The sequence below is a fragment of the Antechinus flavipes genome, chromosome 4 (genome assembly GCF_016432865.1).
Source record: "Antechinus flavipes isolate AdamAnt ecotype Samford, QLD, Australia chromosome 4, AdamAnt_v2, whole genome shotgun sequence".
Lineage (NCBI taxonomy): Eukaryota > Metazoa > Chordata > Mammalia > Dasyuromorphia > Dasyuridae > Antechinus > Antechinus flavipes.
Genome location: NC_067401.1, coordinates 147,476,801 through 147,497,660, shown reverse-complemented (window position 1 = coordinate 147,497,660; position 20,860 = coordinate 147,476,801). Strand labels below are relative to the sequence as shown.

Below are 20,860 nucleotides of genomic sequence, written 5' to 3'. Positions count from 1 at the left end.
CAAACTCACTCAGTCAAAGAGCAGTATGAACCCTGGTTTATCTATCTGATAAAAGGGATAAGGCCTGCTGGGCGTCACGGAGATGCCACAGTGACATGGCAGAATCAGGCTGAAGTGTCAAACAGGCGCTCGATCATGTCTGCCACCTGCTCCACGCGGTACTTGATGTACTTCTCAGGATTCTTGGTGAAGGGCACGCTGGCATACCTGCCCAGGCATAGGATAATCAAGAAGGGAAAGGGCAGCTGTAGAGCTCCACCCCCAATCTAGGATTTCAGGATTCCCAGCTGGAAATTTCTGGCTTTGGGGTTTGGCACAGTGATGTGCTCACCAAATGTCCCAGGGCAGGAAGTAGGGACAATGATTTTCCAATCCCAGCCCATCTCCCTATTCCCTTTTGTGGGGACACAAGCTGGATGGGCTAAGCAAGAATACAAAGATTCAAGCTAGGAAAATTGGGGGGTAGAAGAGGAAATAAAGAGGTCCTACCTGTGTAGGAAGGCCCCATAATTCTCTTTGACAATGGTTTTCTGAGCTTGGCGGATCTTGTCTCTCTGCTCAGTGTCTGGAATGGCCCAAGCCTTTTGGATCTTGCAGAGCTCCTCGAGGCCATCATTGAAGCCCTTCAGGGAATATGGGAAGAGAGGAATCAACTGAGAAATGGTACAGTGACCATATGGTTTCAAATTCATATAGCAGCACCAGCTGAAAAAGGAGAGGACTAGATCATTGCTCACCTTAAAGCGCTCCTTGATCATCTGCCGTTCCTTGTCCCGGAGCTAGGGAAGAGAGAAACTAGATGAATTTGTTTCACTGTGAAAACAGACTCTCTTCCCTGTCCTATTTGATCACTCCCCAAATAATCAGTCCTCAACTTCCTTCTTAGTTCAGGTTCTCATCCTGATGAAAACTCTTAAGAGTTCATTACTTAATTATAATTTATTACAACAAAAACATCTGGAAACACATCATCCTGTAACGTCACCTAGGTATCTTTTGTTCTGATCTGGTTCATTCCATGCTCTGGCCAACTAGAGATTGATCAGAGTGGATCTAAACATTGGAGATCACATTGTTTTATTCTTAGGAGCAAACAAACAGATTAAAATTCACTAATCTTTGCATCAAATATCTCTGGATAAGGGTTTGGTATCCAAAATACACAGAACTCAAACAGAAATATATAAGATCAGAAGTCTTTCCCCATTGAGTAAGTGGTCAAATAATACATACAATTCTCAAAAGAATAGTTGCAAATGATTAGCATAGGAAAAGTTGTTTCAAATCACTAATAAATGCAAATCAAAATCACTAAAGTTTTGCTTCACCACCAGTAAAGATGAAAAAAGATAGGAATAGTCAATGATGAAAGGGTTGTGGAGATAAGTATACTAAAACTAATTGCTCATGGAGCTGTAAATTAGTATAGCCATTTTGGAGTTTGGAATTATACTGAGAAAGTAACTAAAATATCCACCCAGAAGTCTAATTGCTAGGCAGAGCCCCAGGAAGGTCAAAGACAGAAAAATCCAATATACACAAGTATTTTGAGCAGTACTTTTTGTATTTGCAAAAAAATAGAAACAAAGTAGATGTTCATCAACTGGGGAATAAAGAATCAAATTATGTTATATAAAAACAAAGGAAAAATGACAAATTGGTGCAGAGTGAGAGAAGCCAAACTGAAGCTATCTACACAAGGACCACAACAAATTTAAGTGGAAAGAACAAGATGAAACATTAAGATGATACATAGCCTACAAGAGGTGGGGAACCATAGGGGTGGAACACTGCATGTGCAAGCAGGCTCTGTATTTTTTTTGTCTTCCTCTTTTTTTAACTGTTTATTACAAACAATGGGGGAAAATTTAAAAGAAACAAAAATAAGTGAAATTATATTCATCAGGTTAAGCAGACCCTAGGCATGTAGGTACCACAATATGAGTCAAATGAGGGTTGGTATAATTTTTCTGCTCAGGAACCATACCTTGGGCTGCATTGCATTAGTTACTCATGCTGTTTCTAGATACTCTTCCTAGAATTCTCTCTGGGAGAAATGGTCCAGTATGACCATACAGCCTCAATCACATGCCCATTTTACATTCTAGCCCAGGGGGAAAATCCCTCTAAGTTTCTGTGCAAAGATAAGGTACTCCCTGATTAGTATACATTTTCTCTCTTACCTTGACTCCTGGTTGGAATACAGGTAAGTTCTTTTCAGAAATGTAGTCAGTTACCTTTAGCCAACTGTCAAGACACAAGAGCAGGAATAAAGACCAAGAGAAGGGCATAGAGAAATATGCTCATAGTCCTTAATCTCTTTCTTCCTTTAAATCAGGTATATGTGGAGAAGAGATAAAAGTGAAGTTGATAGGAGGGAAAATGATCTCTTTTCATTCTTTTTTTTCTTTAATCTTGTTTCAAACAAACTAAAAAGCAATTTTGGGGCTTTTTTTCCTCTTGGAATTACAAAAAGGAACATTAAATATTCAACAAATACTAGAGAATATGATTTATAGCCAATTAAAATAGCCAAAGTTAAGATGAGAGAGAGGAGAAAGAGAAGAAGGAAAGGAAAAAGGACATAAAGAAAAGGTGAAAGAGGAAGGAGAGACAGAATGAGACAGAGGCTCAGAAAATTCTTTGACCTACCTTTTGTATTTCTCTTTCTCATCTCTGCCACCCTGTATATTTCTCTATGTTAATTATCTCTAATATGAACTGTACGTTAGTAAACTTTGTGTCATCTTTCGTTAGGCATTTGGACTGTAAATTACTCCAGCCCTCTGAAATTCTAATTAGCTGCTTTATTTCTATTCATGGTTCTTCAATTACTCCTATTCTTAAAGCTTTAGAGGTTCAGCTCTGAGCAGAAAAGTCAAAATACATGAGTCCATTTGATCACAGAGGGAATATTCTTGAGGTTTCAACATTAGAAGTCAATCTAGTGTCACCCCAAAGTGGGACGAAACCAAGTATTGAGTCAGAGCTGAGAGGCTCCACTTCAGAGCAGCTGTAGAATTCCATATGCTGCCCTAGCATAAAAGTTAAATAGGAAGTGTGAAGAGTCATGGTACAGGACAGCACAGAACACAACAAGAAAGTAGGTAATGGAGGAGATAATTTCTCTGACCTGCGCTGGTATGTCTGGATTTGCTGTTCAATGTGTTCTCGATATGAGCGCTCAGCTGTCTTCTGGGTCACTGCAACCAGGTGGATGAGTTCAGATCTTTGGAGCAAATGGAGAAAGGGGATGCTTTAGCTGCTGTCTCATAAAACCTTATTACAATAGCTGGGGAGTAATCTTTTATTCCTCCTTGATAGGCAGGAAGAACTAAAGTCAACTTTGGGGACCCAGTTGAGAATTTAAGAGAAAAAGCCTTCAACAAAATCAACTCTGTTCAATAGAGGCTTTTCCTCCTCCTCACTTGTTATGTACAGTTAAGATTTCAAAAACCTTAAAGAAGGAAAAAAAAAAAAACCAGGAAGATCAAGGGCTAGAGGGACCACACATGAGAGCATGGAAAAGGGCAGAGCCAGGTGAATGGTACCTGGATATGGGAGGAAGGGAAACACTTACTTCTCCAGGGACTTGAGGATGTAGTTGTAATTATTGTGCAGGAAGATGGCCCTTAGAGCTGGGTCTTCATAAACCTTGGATTTACTGAGCAGGTTTAGCTGCAGATTACCGAGAACTTTACCTACACAGAAAGGGATAGGGCTAAACTTGGAAGGCCTGACTAACAAGTCAGGGGACCCACAAACCAAATCCTTGCCCATGATTCCCCAGCAGGGTTGGGCTAGCACAGTCCCACTTCCTGTCACATTTTAGACCTTGCTATACTGAGAATCATTATTTATCTAGATTCTTTTAGGTTTTGGAATCAGAAATCAGGGTGCAACCTGAACAGGTGAAGGGTCTACAAGGGGAGGAGAGATCTATGAGGTCAAAGGCCCAGGAGCTGGTGGAAACTGAGAAGGTCAGACAGAACACTCACAGATGTAGGTGCTTAGTAGCCGCTTGCTGAATTCAGAGTTATAACTGGTGGCAGAGGAGCTTGTCTCTGTAAAAAGAAAAGCCTTGGATAAATTATCCTGAAAGACAGCAGAGAACAGAGCTGTCTGGCTTGCCAGACACCGACCTGCCAGTTTGCAAGGGCCAGGGAAGAACTTCAAAGGAAGGAAGGGAGCTATCAAACTGGTCTAAGTCTTCCCTGCTATACCGGGCCCTTTATCAGGGTTGGTGGGGAAAAAAACTGAGTTCTAGAAACAGGTATGCTAGTACCTCCAGAGAATATGGCAAGTGTAAATGCTGGCAAAGCAAGGATGTAAAAATAACTTCTCTCTGGACAAAGTAAGACAGACCTACTCATCCCCTAGAACTGGATCCCAATGGGAAAGGCTAGGAAAGGGTTCCTTTTTTCCTCCTCACTGTGCCTTCCTCATATCCCCTTTTTCATCCAATCCCGCTTGCAGATATCATAAGGTTCAGGATACAGGAGAATAGGGGTAGGAAGTGGTGAGGCCGCACGTAGATGAGAATGTGAATGCAGTTACTGAACAGGGGAAATACAGCAAGGTTGCTGTTGGGATGAATTCCAGCCCAAACCAACTATGAAAGAAGGAAATTTAATCTTAATGTGTAGAACTTCCCCATAAGAGACTTGAGAGCCTCCCTCCTCCAACTTCTACCCACATCCTCAATAACCACCCCAAACTCTGTCCTGTTGATCAGTTCAGAATTCCAACTGCCCTTACAGGGAGGAAAAGGGATGAGGAGCCAGATTCCCACTGCTTACCTCGGGGGTCTAAAGGAATATTGTATGTGTCCCCCAGGACTACGAAGTTAGAGGCAGAGTGGACAGAAAAGTGAGGCGAAGGAGAAAGGAAAGAGAAAACAGAAAGATGCAAAGTGCAAAAAAAATAGGTTAGAAACAGTGATCTCATCCAGAGAAGCAAGCAGACATTCATTATCCCAAAAGCCTCACCACACACAGGTCAGAATATACTCTCTGCAACCCAGGGAATAAAATGGAATTTCACACAACTCCACTCCTAGAAAACTGAGAATGAGGAGATATCTGGGGACATGGGAAAGACCCTCAAAAACTTCCCCACCAACCCTATCTCCCAAGCCATGTCATGACATGTCTTTAGTGTGGTTCTGGCTTAGAGGCCTGGAAATAGATGCTAAGGGAAACTCATCTCTTTAGGCAGTGAAAAGGCAAACTGTCTAAAGCTGTTATAAGCAGAACAGGTGAACAAGACAGAGGGAAGAGTAAAGGAGAAGAGGTGGAAAAAACATGGAGGCGGGCAGGACCATATGAAACCCTCTGAGGAAATGTGATTGTTACTGCTAAAAGCCAAGAAAATTATAATAGTGTCAGGACAGGACACTCAGTCACTCTCCCCAGTCCATAACCTTCCAGGCTCTTCTGGCTTCCCACTCCTCAGTAAAACTGTTTAACTGGGCCTTTCAGGATTTTTCATGTTGTATAAATTTTGAGAAAACACCCCTTTGCTCTGTCCCTCAACGCCCCCTGGTGGACAGAGCGCCCAGCAGGAGGGCTGTGAAGAAGTGAGACTCCTCAACTGAAAATGGTACCTTGTGAGGCCAGCATGGCGCCAGCTGTTTCCTGGAAGTCTAGAAGCTGCTGAAGAAAGAGGATGGCCTAAATAGAGAGAGAATGGGCTCAGAAAAAAGAGTTGGACTGCTAAGAGCTCAAAATCCTGCCTGCCTAGCCACTCCATCCCCCACATCTAGGAGAGGGCACTCACTGCCCCCCTCACAAGATTAACCAAGATGCGTACAGGCCGAAGGCTGCAGAGCCCAGGATCCCTCCTCTCTGGGACCTGCCATGCAAAGGGACGGCAAAGGGCTGTTAAAGGGCCCCAGCCCCGCACAATACTCCACAAAGGCAGGACCCTCCAAGCCAAATGTTCAGAATGTCCCAGCATCAGATTCGGTCCTCAACCACAAGGGTTATCCCAGCAGCACCTACATTGCTTGTAAGCTCATGCACAGTGCCATCCTTGGGCATGTTGTACTCCTTGTCGGGGTCATTCTGTGAAAAGAAGAATCCCACCGTGCGATTAGGAGTGACTGAGATCTCCTCGGACTGCTTCCCCTAGCAGTTTTCTCCCTAGAGAGTCTCTCTCCCTCCCTTCTCTTGCTTCCTGGGGCCTTCTGGTAGATGGTGACCAGGTCTGCAAGAGCCGGAAAAGTCTACCTCACTTCCTCGAGCTGGGGCTCTGAAGCCACAACTAGGAAAAGGGGGAGGGAAATGTTAAACAAAGACTTGCTAGCTCCATAAGGGTTTCAAAAAGGGGTCTGGAAGCCAGTCCTGAGGGAAAAAGGAAAGCATCTGGCAGTATGTTCCAAACTGGCGGCAGAGAACCCCACTTCTCTCTGTCTTCGCCTAATTCTGTAACATGTCTCCTTCACCTTCGAGCTCAGCTGAACTTTCTCGACACGAGGTCATTCAGATATCCCTGGCCAACTTCCCACTAGGGACTTCTGCCTTGGCCCAAAAGGAAAGGTACCTTGATGTTATCCGCAAAGTCCTCCAGGGCCTTGGCACCAGTGGTCTCCATGGAGGTGATAAGTCCTGGCAGCTTGTTCTTGGTGCTGGCAGCTGTGCCCTGTGGGGATACAACCAGAAAGTGCCCATTGCCCTCCAGCAGCAGTTCTGGGGAAGCCTGGCTCATGTGGTTGCTCCTAGCTCCACCCTCACTCCCTCTGGGCTGGCATGGCAAATATACTTTTCCTTTCTGCACTGGCTCCCACATACCCAGGACAATACAGAAAATAGGTGGAAAACTGAAAAATGGAATGAAAATGGGGAAAGGTTAGCAAGGTAAAGCACAAAGAATGCTGGTTTTAGAATTAGAAGATGTGGATTCAATCCCAGCTCTGACACTCAAGTAATGGTATGACCCTGGACGAGTTAGCTCAAGTGAGCCTCAAATTCCTCATCTGTAAAATGGGATAGTAAAAATTTCAGCTACTTGCAATTAGGGATGTTGAGACAATCCAATGACAACATATATAACCTTTAAAAAAAATAAACCTCCAAATTCTATCCAATAAACATGTATCAGACATTTATGTGCCAGAAACCATACTAGGTTCTAGGGATATGAAGATTAAAGAAAATAGTCCTTGCCCTAAAGAAGTTTATATTCTATTGGAGTGGGGAACAACATGGGCACATACAAGTCAATGCAAAAAAAAAAATAAATAAATAAACACAAAGTTTTTTTGCGAGGTGTGGGGATGGGAGCAGAATGCTAACAAATAGGGAGTTCAGGAGAGATCTCATGGAAGGGGAGGGACATACATGACTGAAAGAAGGGATTCCAAGAGGTGCCTTCTTACACCTTCCTCCCCTTCTCACACCGATCTAGTGATGAAGATCCTGGCTGTTCCTCACAGGACACTGCTCTACTGACCTGTTTACCCATGCCAAAGGGCTCCCCATCCCTGGCTTCCTTCCAGTCCAGACTTTAGCTAAGTCCCACCTTCTGCAAAAAGCCTTCTCTAGCCTTCCTTAATATTAGTGTATTGCCTCTAAGATAAGCTCAAAGTCATCCTGTATTATCTTGTTTGTACACAGTTGTTTTCATGTTATGTCCCTCATTAGACTGTGAGCGCCTTGAGTGCTGGGACTGGGATTTTTTGCCTTTGGCTCCCCAGACCAGCACATAGTAGGCAGTTAATATATGTTTATTCACTTGGCTTATAAATGTACATGGAGAAGGTTTAAGGGAAAAGAAACATGGAGAAGCAAAGCTGAGGTTGAGTCTGAGATTCCTGCTTTCCCTCCATAATCATCTCCTTGTCACATACTTGAAGTACTTGATCAAACTCGGGTTTGGTTTGCTTGAGGTGTCGTAGGATGGGGAAGACTGTGAGCACAGCTGAATAATCATGTCGGATGATGGCCTTCCGGGCAACTGACACAATGTTCTCTCCCTCCATCATCAGTCCATCCAATGCATCCTAAAAGGAAGAGGCCAGACAGAGGCAATTCAGCAGGGCTCACTGAAGAAAGTCAAGTATCCAGATGGGAAGGAGACAGGTAAAGTAGGAAGTGGGACATGTGCTGTCGGAGACTGGGGCTGGGTACCATACTTCCAAGACATGGGAAGTACAGAATTTAACAGAGATTCTCTAAGGGTTCAACAATGGCTGGGGTATATAAAGGGCTATGAAAAACAACCCCATTACAAGCTTCAGAAAATCTAGACAAATTTCTATCCATAAGCATTCTGTCCATGAATGAGACTAGTAAGCAGGGGCCCAGAAAAGTCATGTAGAAGCAAAGCCAGGACCTGGATGAGGGAGTCAAAGGTCTTTTTTTGATGGTGTTCAGGGATGATATCCGTCAGCAGCTGGTACTCGCTCTGTGCCAACTTAACAAAGGCACTGACGCAGTGGATGTAGGCATCAATTTCCATATCCAGCATATCATCTCTCCCTGTGGGGACAGCATGGTCCATGAGCCACTGGCATGGGGGGCAACTTCACTCCCAGCCCAGTGTTCATTCTGGAGTATGAGTTACCCCCTTCCTCACCCCAGGCCTTTTGCCTGCTGCCCAGACCAGCAACATGGAGAATGAAGTCAGCCTGCCCCCTATATCTGGAAAATGTATGGATATTGGGTGTAAGGGAACAAAAAAATCCATCCCATAAAGGCACAGAAAGGAAGAGATACCTCAATATCCTTTTTCAGAAAGGCAAGACCGGGTCCTACCCAGCTGCCAAGTGAAAGGAGGAAGCCCTAGTGTACAGTGGGGTGGCAAAATTCATTAGAGAAGAATTGCACACAGATTCTTTTTTCTTACAGAAGAAATAGTGTTTCCTTTCATAGGCTGATCTCCTCCTAGAAGTTACCAGGAGGACAGCAACACCATTACAAGAGATGGCAAACATATTGCCCCCAATAAGCCAAGTGGCCAAAACCTGACAAAATATACCTGCCCTCCAATCAAGTATGATGGAGAGGATAGGATCCTCTGAAGCTAGAACCCCAAGGGAGGAGAGAAGGAATCCCAATATTAGCAAATAGCAAGAGCAACAACAGGATGACCCAGGGATAAGCCCTGGACACTCAGAGCTGGGAGAGGGAGGCAGAAGTCCATAGGATTCAGGGTTGGGATAGCTGCCAGACCCAAGGGATTATGGTCAGATTGAGAGTAGCTGCCATCCTGCTCTATTCCTGCCGCCCAGTCTCCCTGTAGCTCTGGCTTCTTCTCCATCTCCATCCCAAGTCACTGAGAAGTGTCTTTCCACTCTCCTGAGGCAGTGGTACCCCCATCTGGAGGGTGGCAAGCAAGAACTACAGCCAAAGAGAGAGGACAGTGAAGGATACAGGCCATCAAAAGCCAAGGGGTTCAGTCAAGATGTTGGCTGGGAGGTGCTGCAAAGGAAGCTGTCGGCAGCTGGTTATGTGGGTGTGCCACAGTACTCACCGGCCAATGGCCCGTGCTTGTCGTTCAGGGCCTCGGACAGATGCTTAACTCGGAAATCATGCTCGTGACCTAGCGATGTTGGCCGCACAAACACAAGCAGCGGTTTATCCAGGGGACTAAGTGAGCTGTCTCTTAGGGGTAGGAACCCCTCAGTCTCCAGCAGAGCAACACTTGATAGGGGATGGGGAACAGGGAGACTTGGGAAAAGGCTCTGAGCCCCTCCTATGTCTCAAATTACCATTGGAACAGCCTTTTCAAGCCTGACCAGCAGTGCCCCATGGAATCCCTGCTAATAGTTAGTCTTTCCTATATCACTCCTAGCCTGGAGGCTAAGAGGGAAAATCCGAGCATGAGGAAAAAGGGAGTTAGAGAAACTGGAGGCACTCGTAACCCCTAAGCCTAAGGGAACTACTTCATCTCTATCCCATAATTCCTTTATAAACACAGTAAGAGGAAACTTCTCCACTGTCCAATAACGTTGCTGCTAGTTGATCAGGCACACAATTCTTCTTGGTGCCATCCTGGCAGAGGGATCCCCATTTCTGTGATAGAATCAATTCTGCTAAGAGCATCTTACCAGGTGGAAGTGGGAAGAGAAGCCCTATCCAGTGATCTGGTCCCATGCATCTGTGTTTACCATTCACCTCCCAAAGGGGCCTGGGGTAGTATAGTCCTGCATTGCCAATCTGAATGTGAAAGGGCTGCTCCACTGGCAGAGAACTTTTTCTTGAGTTCAAACAGAAGGAAATAGGAACAGACAGGGAGGGAAAGGGCAGGGTGTCCTCCGGGAGGGCAGAGCTGCCGTCAGCAGACAGGTCTAGACTAAGTGTCAGGAAAAATGCCACCATGCCAGCTGAAGCCAGTGTAATGCCAGTCTACTGCAATTCCCACCCATGTTCCCCTCGTCATAACTACAGAAAGAAGGGTTACCTCCAAAGCCCAGGGAAGGGTTGGGGGCCCCAGAATGGTCGGAGGCTCTGCCCTACCACATGAATAGGATACATAGTGAAGGAGTGGGTGGAAAGGAGACGGAAATACAGGGTGATTACCTTCCAGAGGAATGAGGTTAGAACCCCCCTTTTTCCCATCTAGACCATGCTGAGAATACTGTTTCAGAAGGTTCTGAGCCTTACGAATCGTCCCTGTCACCAGAGCCACACAGAGAGGAGACAAGAAGACCTAGGAAATGAGTGAGAGAAAACAGCAGCAGCCCTCCACCAGTCCCAAAGGCCCACAACACCCAGCCTGACAACAATAAGCATGCCCAGGACACACCTTCACCCAGAGTGTTCCTGCCATTTCCTAAGGTGGCACCTGAGTCTTAGGGGTGTGAGATAAGGGAAACTCTTTGTCCCAAAATCAAGCTCCCACAGTCTTAGGAGCAAACATTTAAAATGTCCCTTGATCCCAGATCCTCCTGGAACTGGGTAAATTTTAGAAGGCAGAGCAGGCAAGGGAGAGAATCTGGGCAGAACCCCATCATGAGAGGCAGAGAACAAGATGCCACTCACTGTGGCTCTTTAACCAGAGCAGGCCTGGTGCCTGGAAGAGTAATGTTACTGAGGAGCTGCCCTTTTGCCCACTTGCACTAGAGAGAGTCAGCTGGGAGAGAACCATGTGGGCCAGATCTTCCAGAGGAGGCCTTCCTGAAGATCTGGAGTAGGCTCTACTTGAAGTGAGCAGAGCCGTGGTTTAATCCCCACACTCTAAGAAAGGGTTCTGTGAGCATGCTCAGTGCTAGTCCTCAAGATTCAAACAGAAAAAGGGAAGCAGAATCTAGGAGTTAGTGAAAAGGGTTCAAGCAACCTTGGAAGAAGAAAGGCCAAGGTTGAAGGCAGAGAGGCCCAAAGACCAATCTAGCATGGGCCATGGACCTCCCTGGAGCAGCAAGTCACTGAAACTGCCCAAAGGAACTTGGAAAAAACCTGGAAGCCAACAAAGGACCAAAACAGAAGCCACAACCTGGGAAGAGAAAGGAGGGACTGAGAAATGGGGTACACATTCTTGGCACGGGAGAAAAAAAACAACACAACAGTTAGTGTCAGGTTAAAACAACACAAACAATATCATGAAGCCAGCAGTTTCCTGGGTCAGACATTGCTGTGTGAACAAGACACTCCAAAAAGAAAACTTTGGAAAAGTCAAATAAAATGTTAAAATGAACAAAGCAAACTGATGAACAAAAACGTGGATGAGTAGGTGAGGAAGGAGAAAGACTCAACTCCTATTTCTTGGATATTTTGATATTTCTTAGATATTTCTCTTCTTTCTCCCCTGCAGACTTCTCTTCCTCTTTGCCAACCCTGACATCCTATACTCTGGAATCAGAAAGCACATGTGATGGGCTCCTAGATACTGACCACTCCCCCATTCAGGGATGTTTAGAAAAGCTCAGCAATACATTTAGTTATTAAAAGATCAACTCTGCTCCCTGTACTCAAAGTCTATTGCCTTGGCTCCTTCTCCTCCTCAATAAACAGTCATGCTGATGAGCTAGTCAGAATCGAGTCCAGAACCCAGAAGCAAAACAACCAACTGGGAAATCAACTGAAACATTAACATGGACCAGGAAACTGGAAGCTCATTAGAGATCCACCAAGTCTAGCAGGCTCGGAGGACACAGGTGGCCATCTCTGTTCCTTGTTCCAGTTCCTCTGAAGCCGGGCACACAGTTTGTTCTACAAGTGAACAAATGGCCCAGTGATTGCTCTGTCTCATGACCTCCCTGCCTCCTTTCCTCACAGTTTAGAACAGATCATTGCCCGGGCTCCTCTGCAACTCTGGGGATCTGGTCGCTGCAGAGCAGCCATCTGAGTACTGCTCTTGGATCTTGGGTATGCTCTGGAGTTTCTCCTCTCAAACTTACAAGTTCCCATTCTGGTAATTGGGCCAGGCCACTACTTCCTGAGAGAGTCTGTCTCTAAGAAGGATGGAAAGATATCCAGAAGAAGTAAAATCAGGGTTCTAAGGGTCTGATAAAGAATGAGAGCAAAACACACTGCGGATGGAGTGGGGAGGCAAAGGCAGAGGATACAAGTGACTTAGCGGACTGGGATTTCATATCCCCAGCTAAATCTACCTTTGTGGGGGGAAAAGAATGGAGATGTGACCTCTGCATGATACACCTCTCTCCAATGCTGTCAAAAGTATGGCTGCAATACTTCATTAGTACATTCTTTGACTGCTTGCAGCAGAAACGCAGAGGTTGTCCTGGGATAGTTATAAGGTAGGAAAGGAGGGAAGTAGGGACTTGCAGGCTTGAAGTACCAAGTTGCAGCTTCCTAATTCTTCAGATCAAAACTTGGGCATTGATTGCCATGCACTAGTTATATTCAACAATATGCATTGTAGAACTGAAGAATAATAATCTTCTCTCAAGTGTGAGAACTGAGCCTCTCACACTCAGTATGGAGGTAAGGTTGAAGATAAGAAATGAGATTGAGGGCTGAGTTGAAGTCTTGGGCTAACCAACAAGCCTATAACACACAAAGCTCTTGTGAGAGTAGCATTTTCTAAAACTTAAAAATACTATATAAATGGGACATATTGCTATCATTTCAAAATTTACTGTGGTAGGAATGATTAAGAAAGACTCTTCAGAAATTGCTAGGGAGCAAATTGACCTGGTATAGCAGAATCCTACTTCTGAAATATTCTAGCTCCACCTTGGGTTGTGTTTGAACACTCTTTCACTCAAGGAAAAGCTTCCTGGTCAGAAATGCCAAGGCTTGGCACAGCATTGATTTCCAGGAATATAGATGGCTTGGGACAGAGATGATCAAGAGAAAAGGAGGGGAAAAAAACAAAATAGTAAACTGACACCTTAAAATGCCAGTAATTGTATGTGCTAGTCCTTCTCTAACTTTTCTCCTGGATTCCTGCAGGACACAGAACTGATTCTGAGATGGAAACCAAAAGAAACTCAGTTTCTTCCCAAGGGGAACTCAGTATGCTCTGTTCCCAAGAGCATGTTGATGGAACAATAGCTCCATGGATATTCAGAGAGAATTGCCCAGCTTCAGAAATGACAGCATTCCTAAAAACACCAAGTAGATGATGGGTGGGGGAGAAGGAGGAAGATCGCCCAATAATGCATGTTGTGTTCTATTCTCTTTTCGAGTTCCTAGGATTTTCTGGATTCCCAGAGATCTTCTGGCTTCTGCTCTGAAGAAGAATCATATAAAATCAAGTACTTCGAGGTGGGAGTAGGAGAGTATAGAGGAGACTCTCACCCTTTTATTCCTTCTTAGGTATACAGACACCTGCTTTTTTCCTTAGGTACCTAGGAGCCACCACAAAGACAATCTCCCTAGGGTTGTCGTAGCAGCTAAGTCACCTCTCCTAGCCAATACCACTGCAGAAGGAATTCATAATCTAGTAGAATAGGGAAGTTGAAGCCTTGTCCTCTTAGAAGAGTCATAATAGGGGCTCACCTGGCCGTTTGACTGGTTTTTTGGTGGGTGTGTCTTTCCTCTTATTGGGAATAGCAGGAGAGTAAGGAACACCAGAAGAAGAGCTGCTTTTCCGAAAGTGCTCTTTCAGGCCCTTGATTGAGCGGTCCAGCTGACTGGAACGGATCTGATAGTAAACATTCATGAAATCTGAGGAGAGAGAGAACAAACAGGCACAGTGTTTTGGGACCCTGCTAAAGATTTTTTTTTTTAAATGCAGCATCTGCCTACCTTCCTGGCCAGATCGTCAAATCTCTCAAGGCCATCCTGCTTCTCAGATGGTCCACACAGTCCCAAATACAGAGCCAGTGACTTTAGCCTCCCAATGCAGAAAGATCTGCAGCAGGGTCTGGACAGGCTCCCTCACCTTGGTTCCTCCCATACTCCACCAGCCAGCGGGAAATCCGAATCACGTCAAGGAGCACACTCTCAGAGAGGTGCTCCAGGGTCACATCATCCGGAGCCTCCATTTCATCATCCCCACTAATCAGGTCCAGGATGAGCACAGGGGAGACGACCTTACTGTGCCGAGTCATCAAACTTCGGAATTCAGACTCCAGGGACTCTTTTCCACGCTCAAACAGGAACTTCTACAGGGAAGAGGAGAGTGTTGAATCCAGGTAAAGCCAGTCATATTCATTTCGGTATGGAGGCCTTCACAAAGGCCATTCATTTTCTTTTCCCACCACTCTGCAAATCAAGTCTTTACGTTACGCCCCCTCACCCCACTACAGAGAGCATCACACTGACTCAGATACAACATCCACCCTGCTCAGATGCCTTCTGCTATGAAAAAACATGGTTCCTCAGTTTCCATTTACATATAAAAAGCCAGACATAGTAGGGAACCAATAATGTTCTCAAGGCCTGCTGTTAATTTACATTCACCATTATGCTGTTTTATTCATAATTCTTACAAATGGATTTATATTATTTCCTGGAAAGCCCTTTGAGGATAAGGACCAAGTCTCTGCTTTTCTGTGTCCTTCAGAAAAGCAGAGTCCTTCTCCACCCCTCCACCAGAACTACTACAGTAATATCTGAGTGTCAATACTGACAAAATCCTAAAAAACATAGTGGAAGCTCCTCTGGAGCAGTGGTGTCAAACTCAAATAGAAAAGGGGATCCCATGGTCATGTATCACTTAGAAAAACTACATGATAGTATTATCTATTTTTTGTTATATTTTTATTTTGTAAAACACTTTCTAATTCTATTTTGAGTTTTGTTCTTTTTTTTGGGGGGGAGGGGAAAGACAAATTTGGTAGCTCTGTTCTGCATCATACACAAAGACTGTACAAAAGCATAAAAAGACTCTAGATTCAATTGTGGTATATGAATGTTATGGAATATTATTGTTCTGTAAGAAATGACCAGCAGGATGAATACAGAGAGGACTGGCGAGACTTACATGAACTGATGCTAAGTGAAATGAGCAGAACCAGGAGATCATTATACACTTCGACAACGATGTTGTATGAGGACATATTTTGATGGAAGTGGATTTCTTTGACAAAGAGACCTGAGTTTCAATTGATAAATGACGGACAAAAGCAGCTACACCCAAAGAAAGAACACTGGGAAACGAATGTAAACTATCTGCATTTTTGTTTTTCTTCCCGGGTTATTTATACCTTCTGAATCCAATTCTCCCTAAGCAACAAGAGAACTGTTCGGTTCCGCAAACATATATTGTATCTAGGATATACTGCAACATATCCAACATATAAAGGACTGCTTGCCATCTAGGGGAGGGGGTGGAGGGAGGGAGGGGAAAAAAAAAAATCGGAACAGAAACGAGTGTCAATATAAAGTAATTATTAAATAAAAAATTAAAAAAAAAAAAAAAAAAAGACTCTAGATTCAGTGCCAGAAAAGACCCAGAGGTTCATGGCTGGAATTGGGAAGGAGAGGAGGGGGAAGGAAAGTCTGAGAACTTGAGTGAGAAAAAAAAAAATCTTTATTTCACTAACCTCTGAATAAAATTTAGCATTTCCTTTAATTAAAAATGGCAACAAAACATTCCAAGGAGGGATCTTCTAGGCTTCATTAGGAAAAGGGTCTATTACATCAAAAAAAAATTAAGAACCCTTGATCTGGAACAAATCTTCCCTCATTTAATTAATAAGGAAACTGTAATCCAAAAAAGTTAAATAACTTGACTAAATTCACATAGACAGAAAATAACACTAACATTATAACTCAGATCTGTGGGTTCAAATCCATGTTCTTTCAGGGGAAAAAAAAAAAATCACTCAGAAGACATAGAATGGTTGCAAACTGCATCCTGGGAAAGGGAAAGAGAAGGAGAAGGAGCCTATGAGGTTTGGTAAAACTAGGGATTTTTCAAAGGAAATATTACCTGTTTGCCACCTTGCTAGCTACAGGACTCTATACAGAATAACCAAAACATACCTTTGACTAACATTTTAAATTTTAATTTATTTCTGCATTTGAAATTCTAATTTGTCATGAAGGAACTTCCTGTTTGGGAGGAAAAGATACAGGAGAAGATATAGCTTCCCAGTCCCAGATTCTTTATTGCCCTTTTTTGTTTTTTTTAAAGTAAAATGACATGAAAAGATAGAGACTCAACACTGATAAAAATATAGATATGTTTAAACAGCTCAGCAATAGGAACAAGATACACAATTTTTAATTATGGGTTTTAAGATCTTCTTTCATTATGCTACATTCTGGCTCAAACTTTCTGTGTTTGGCTTTAAAACCATTCACTATTTCACTAACAAACTCATCCTTATCAATTTCTGGGCCTTTGCTAAGCACTTAGGACAGGACTATTTTCTTCTCATATTTCTTGATTAATACTAGTGGACTGAACCAAGAGAAGCACCCTTACCACACGGTTCAGCTCTGGACTGTCAGGGTTGTTGTCCTGAAAATACTCCACTGCCTTCTGGATTTTGGCCATGCACCCCAGGTACTCCTCCAGCCTTCCTGTAGGGCTATAAAAATAAAGGGTCCTAGTCAGCTGGAGAAAGTGGTTATGGATACTTCGTAACACTCAGCAGTCCTGATACTCAGGAGTTCCTGTAGCAAACAAGGAAGGACTGGACTCTACTGGATTTAAGAAGGGAATTTAAGATATCATGTTCTGAGAAGGGAATGAATATTATAGATATCCTCATCATATGGCCTAGATTCTCTGATCCAGATAGGAATAATGGTGTGGAAAGCTGAGTTGGCTCACCCTTCCCTAATTATCTTCTCCGTGTCACTGGCCACATGGTAATAGCTGATAACATGATCTAGACAAGAAAGAGTCTTCTCCACATTCTCTTGTAATCGCTGTAAATTCTCAGTTTGTTTATGCACAGGGATGATGGAGTTCTCAAGCTTCATAAGCCGGCTTTCAAAAGACGATAAGATAGAAACCTGCAGAAAGAGAGGAAGCTTGAAGCCTGATCATGACATATAGTGCTTTAAAGCATTTCACAGCACTTTCTTCACAACAAACTCACGAGGCTGGCAATACAAGTATTATTAGACTGTCTTAAGTTAGTCCACAGGCATTATGATAGTAATCTAGTAGAAAAATGCTGAATTTGGAACTATAAGCTTTAACTTTGGAATCCAGCTCCCAGTTTACTACCTGTATCAACTTGGACAAATGATCTACTTCACTTTTTTATAAGAGTACTGGATCCAATCTCTAAGATCCCCTCTAGCTCTAAATTCTTTGCAGTTTTTAAGACTCTATTTCCCCAACCTAATTTAAGACTTCCAACCTCTAGAATAGCAAAAGGCTGAGTGACTTTCTTATCAGTATTAAGATCAGCTCTCTATCCATCACAATTCTACTACCCCTTATTATATATGTATATAGCTTATTATAAATAAGTATGTACACATAGATATTCTTTCACAAAAGCTCTGCTCCAATATCTTATCATGCTGTGTTGGAAAATCTGGAATCCTTTAGTCTGTTAGAATGATCATCATACTCTGCAGGATGGAATCAATGATGAAATGTCATATGAGAACAATCTAGTTATGTTCAGAGAAGCTCAATCACCAAATATTTAGTTATTAGGAGATGAATTTTTTTGGTCCTAGCAACTTACGAAACTGTTCTAATTGAAGAAGCTGTTATTTGCACAGGTAAAGGGATTACTCACATCACTAAATGTAAGGTTCTTCTCTTTTCCTCTCAATCTGCCTTTCCAAATTTCCCTGTTTTTTAAATGAAGATCCAGCCAGCCTCTAATTTTTGCAACTTTGGAGTTATCTTGGACTTCTCTCTCTCTCTCATCTCCTTCTCTACAAGTTCCAATCAATTGCCTAATCCTGTTAACTTGGTCTTCAAAATGTATCTTATAGCTTTCTTCTTTACATTCACACTTTTACACTAGTTCAAGCTCTCATTATCAGCCAGAACTATTATTGTAATAGCCTCCTAATTGGTTTCTCAACTTCTACTCTTTTGTCTTTAACAGGGCTGCCAAAATAATTCTAAGGAACAAGCACATGTTGCTCCCCAAATCAAATCTTCAGTAGTTCCATATTGCCTCAAGAATAAAATACAATTCTCTAAAATTTAAAATTTTCCAGTCTATCACCTCTCTTTGTAACTTCATTTCTTATTATTCCCCTTCATATATTTACATTCCACGCATGCTGATTGTTTCCTTAAGTATCTGGCACATAGCAAGTGCTTACTAAGTGCATAATCTTAATTTGGCATTTCACATTTTTAGCTCCATGAATTTGCACACACCTAGGATGTACTTCTTAACTCTGCCCCTTAAAATACATATCATCCCTCAAGAATCCACTTAAGTTTCTTTTTCTCTGACACTTCTTTTCATGTCTCCAATTGTTACCATATGCTCTATTGCCTTCTCTCTTCAAATTATTTTTTATCTATATATATTCTATCACTTGGTAGCTTTTTGAAGGCAGGCGAAAAAAGCTTTGTATCTTCACTATCCAGCAGAGTGCCTTGTCCCCACTGGGTGCTCCATAAACATCTAAACTGAAATTTGGAGTATAAAAGTATATAGTTATTGTTTTACATACATAATGCCTTTATTACCATCCTCTAGCTTAATTCTGTATATGAGAGACACATCTATTCATCCCTATGCCCATCTTGTCTCCTTTTTAGAAAATAAGCTCATTGAGGGTAAAAGTCACCTCTTCTCCATATTCCAAAGGGCCTAGTAAAAGGTGTAACATGCAGGTGGATACCCAATCAGTATTAATTAAAGACACCTGACAAGATACTAGTAAGGAAAATACCATCTAGGAAAGAATAACTAACTCCTGGGTCCTAATTCAAGAGGTGCAACAGGTGAGAGGAGTTGGCTCAAGTGATAACTCTGCAACTGGGAGGGTGGAGGTACCAATTCTGACAGAATCAAAAAGGAGGGGAAAAGTACAGAATCAGAGAATGACGTAATTATAAGAGGCACATTAAGCCAAAACTGCCAAGGGCTTGGAGTTCAATGAGCCCAACCCCCTCGGGTTACAGATGGGGAAACTGAGGCTACATAAATACCCTTGGATGATGTAGAATCACACAAGCTTTATTTGTCTCTCTCTTTCTATTTATCTATGATGATGTGTCTCGCATTCGATCGTAAGCTCCTCGAGGGCAGGCACTGTCTTGAGTCTCATTCCCAACGTTTAGCGTGGAGCCTGCACACAACAGGTGCCCGAGTGGTCTGGGTCGGGAGGCCAGAGCCTTTGGGAGGGCCGCCAGGGTCGCGCCGCACACTCACCATGTTCTTGGTGAGCTGGTCGCTCTTCTCCAGACTGTCTCGGATGAAGGAGAGCGTCTCCTCCTCCTGGGGGATGGATGGATGGATGACAGAGAAGGGCGGGCATTAATCACCCCGCGGAGCGGGCAGGCGGGGCCAGGGAGAACAGGGAAGGAGGGGAGGAGATTCCAGCGCCCCCTCGGGCCGCGGGTCCGGGCTGTCACCGCTCCCGCCCACCTCCCATCCGCTTTCTTCTCCCCGGGGGATCTTCCCCACCTCCGCGTCCCCTAGTCCGCTAACCCACACGTCGTTTTTCCTCCCGTCGCTCGGCCTTACCTGCTTCAGTTTGTCCTCTATCTCCCGCCGCCGAACGGACGCCTCCTGCGGGGGAATCATCGCCGCTCGGAGCGGGACCGGCCTAGGAGATCAGAGATCTCCACCAGCCTGCGCCCCTCACTCCATCGGCCCTTTCCGGAGAGGTCTTCTTCGGCCACCGTCCTCGGCACACCCACTTCCGCCCGGCGTTCGCTGTTTGCCGGCCCACTCTTATCCGAGACGGTACTGGGACAACGCATGCGCATGCTTCTCCCCACCCTACCTCGCTGGGTTTGCACACGCGCACAATTTTGCTCCCAGGGAAATAACTTTGGGTCATGGGTGTGATAGTTCTTAGGAGTGTCGGACATAAAACAGTTTTCTTTAGCAGCGAAACCCTCTTTCGAAGAGAAAAACATTTTTGCATGAAATTCCAAGGTCTCTCAGGAGCTAACGCAAATTTATGTAGCCAGCAGGGGTCGCCATGGAGGCCGGAGTTTAGCTGAGGAGGACGTTCCCCCTCCCAACGGAAAGGGGTGGGAGAGAATCTCTGTTCATCCCTGCTTCGGCCCTATCTGCTAAGCTTGGGGGTGGCCATCTCCCTTAGGTATCCTGGGTGGGGGGTGTGGTCGGTCAGGGTGTCTCTGAAGATGGCAATTATTTAGCGTCAGCCATTTGATTTCTTGTTCAGTGAACTAACCTGCTGCAAACGTTGACTTGCAGAAGCTAAAGCAAAATCTTGATCCAATTTACTCACTTGTCTTTGGGAAGTTAGTTTTTCCTAACCTTTAAAAATAAAAAGCACTTGGGGCCGCTAGATGGCGCAGTGGATAGAGCACCAGCCCTGAAGTCAGGAGGACCTGAGTTCAAATCCAGACACTTAACACTTGCTAGTTT

At 44.0% G+C, this 20,860-nt stretch overlaps 1 protein-coding gene across 9 annotated transcripts; it reads right to left on the bottom strand.

Moving 5' to 3' along the window:
- Positions 1-18: 18 nt before the first annotated feature.
- Positions 19-20,158, bottom strand: EXOC7 (exocyst complex component 7). 9 transcript variants are annotated; one of them, XM_051995027.1, is made up of 21 exons: positions 19,985-20,158; positions 19,670-19,735; positions 17,137-17,321; positions 16,786-16,891; positions 14,293-14,515; positions 13,908-14,075; positions 10,524-10,616; positions 9,475-9,543; positions 8,335-8,480; positions 7,850-8,002; positions 6,544-6,642; positions 6,003-6,065; positions 5,606-5,672; positions 4,800-4,838; positions 3,999-4,064; positions 3,581-3,701; positions 3,134-3,229; positions 2,184-2,247; positions 738-779; positions 490-623; positions 19-207 (listed from the first exon to the last, which is right to left on the bottom strand). In XM_051995027.1, exons 1-21 carry the CDS (start codon positions 20,042-20,044, stop codon positions 105-107), a joined length of 2,163 nt encoding a protein of 720 aa, XP_051850987.1. In that variant the 5' UTR covers positions 20,045-20,158; the 3' UTR covers positions 19-104. The 9 variants fall into 9 exon arrangements, with proteins under 9 accessions (XP_051850987.1, XP_051850989.1, XP_051850988.1 ...); XM_051995029.1 differs by lacking the exon at positions 19,670-19,735; XM_051995028.1 differs by lacking the exon at positions 4,800-4,838 and having other exon boundaries at positions 19,985-20,157.
- Positions 20,159-20,860: the final 702 nt, after the last annotated feature.

Bases quoted from the DNA above. Each gene is read 5' to 3' on its own strand.
- EXOC7 (XM_051995027.1), bottom strand. From the start codon at position 20,044: ATGATTCCCCCGCAGGAGGCGTCCGTTCGGCGGCGGGAGATAGAGGAC. The intron at 6,066-6,543 runs GTACCTTTCCTT...TTCTTTTCACAG, and splicing joins ACTTTGCGGATAACATCAAG to AATGACCCCGACAAGGAGTA. The intron at 780-2,183 runs GTAAGAGAGAAA...TCTCTTCCCTAG, and splicing joins TATTCCAACCAGGAGTCAAG to CTCCGGGACAAGGAACGGCA.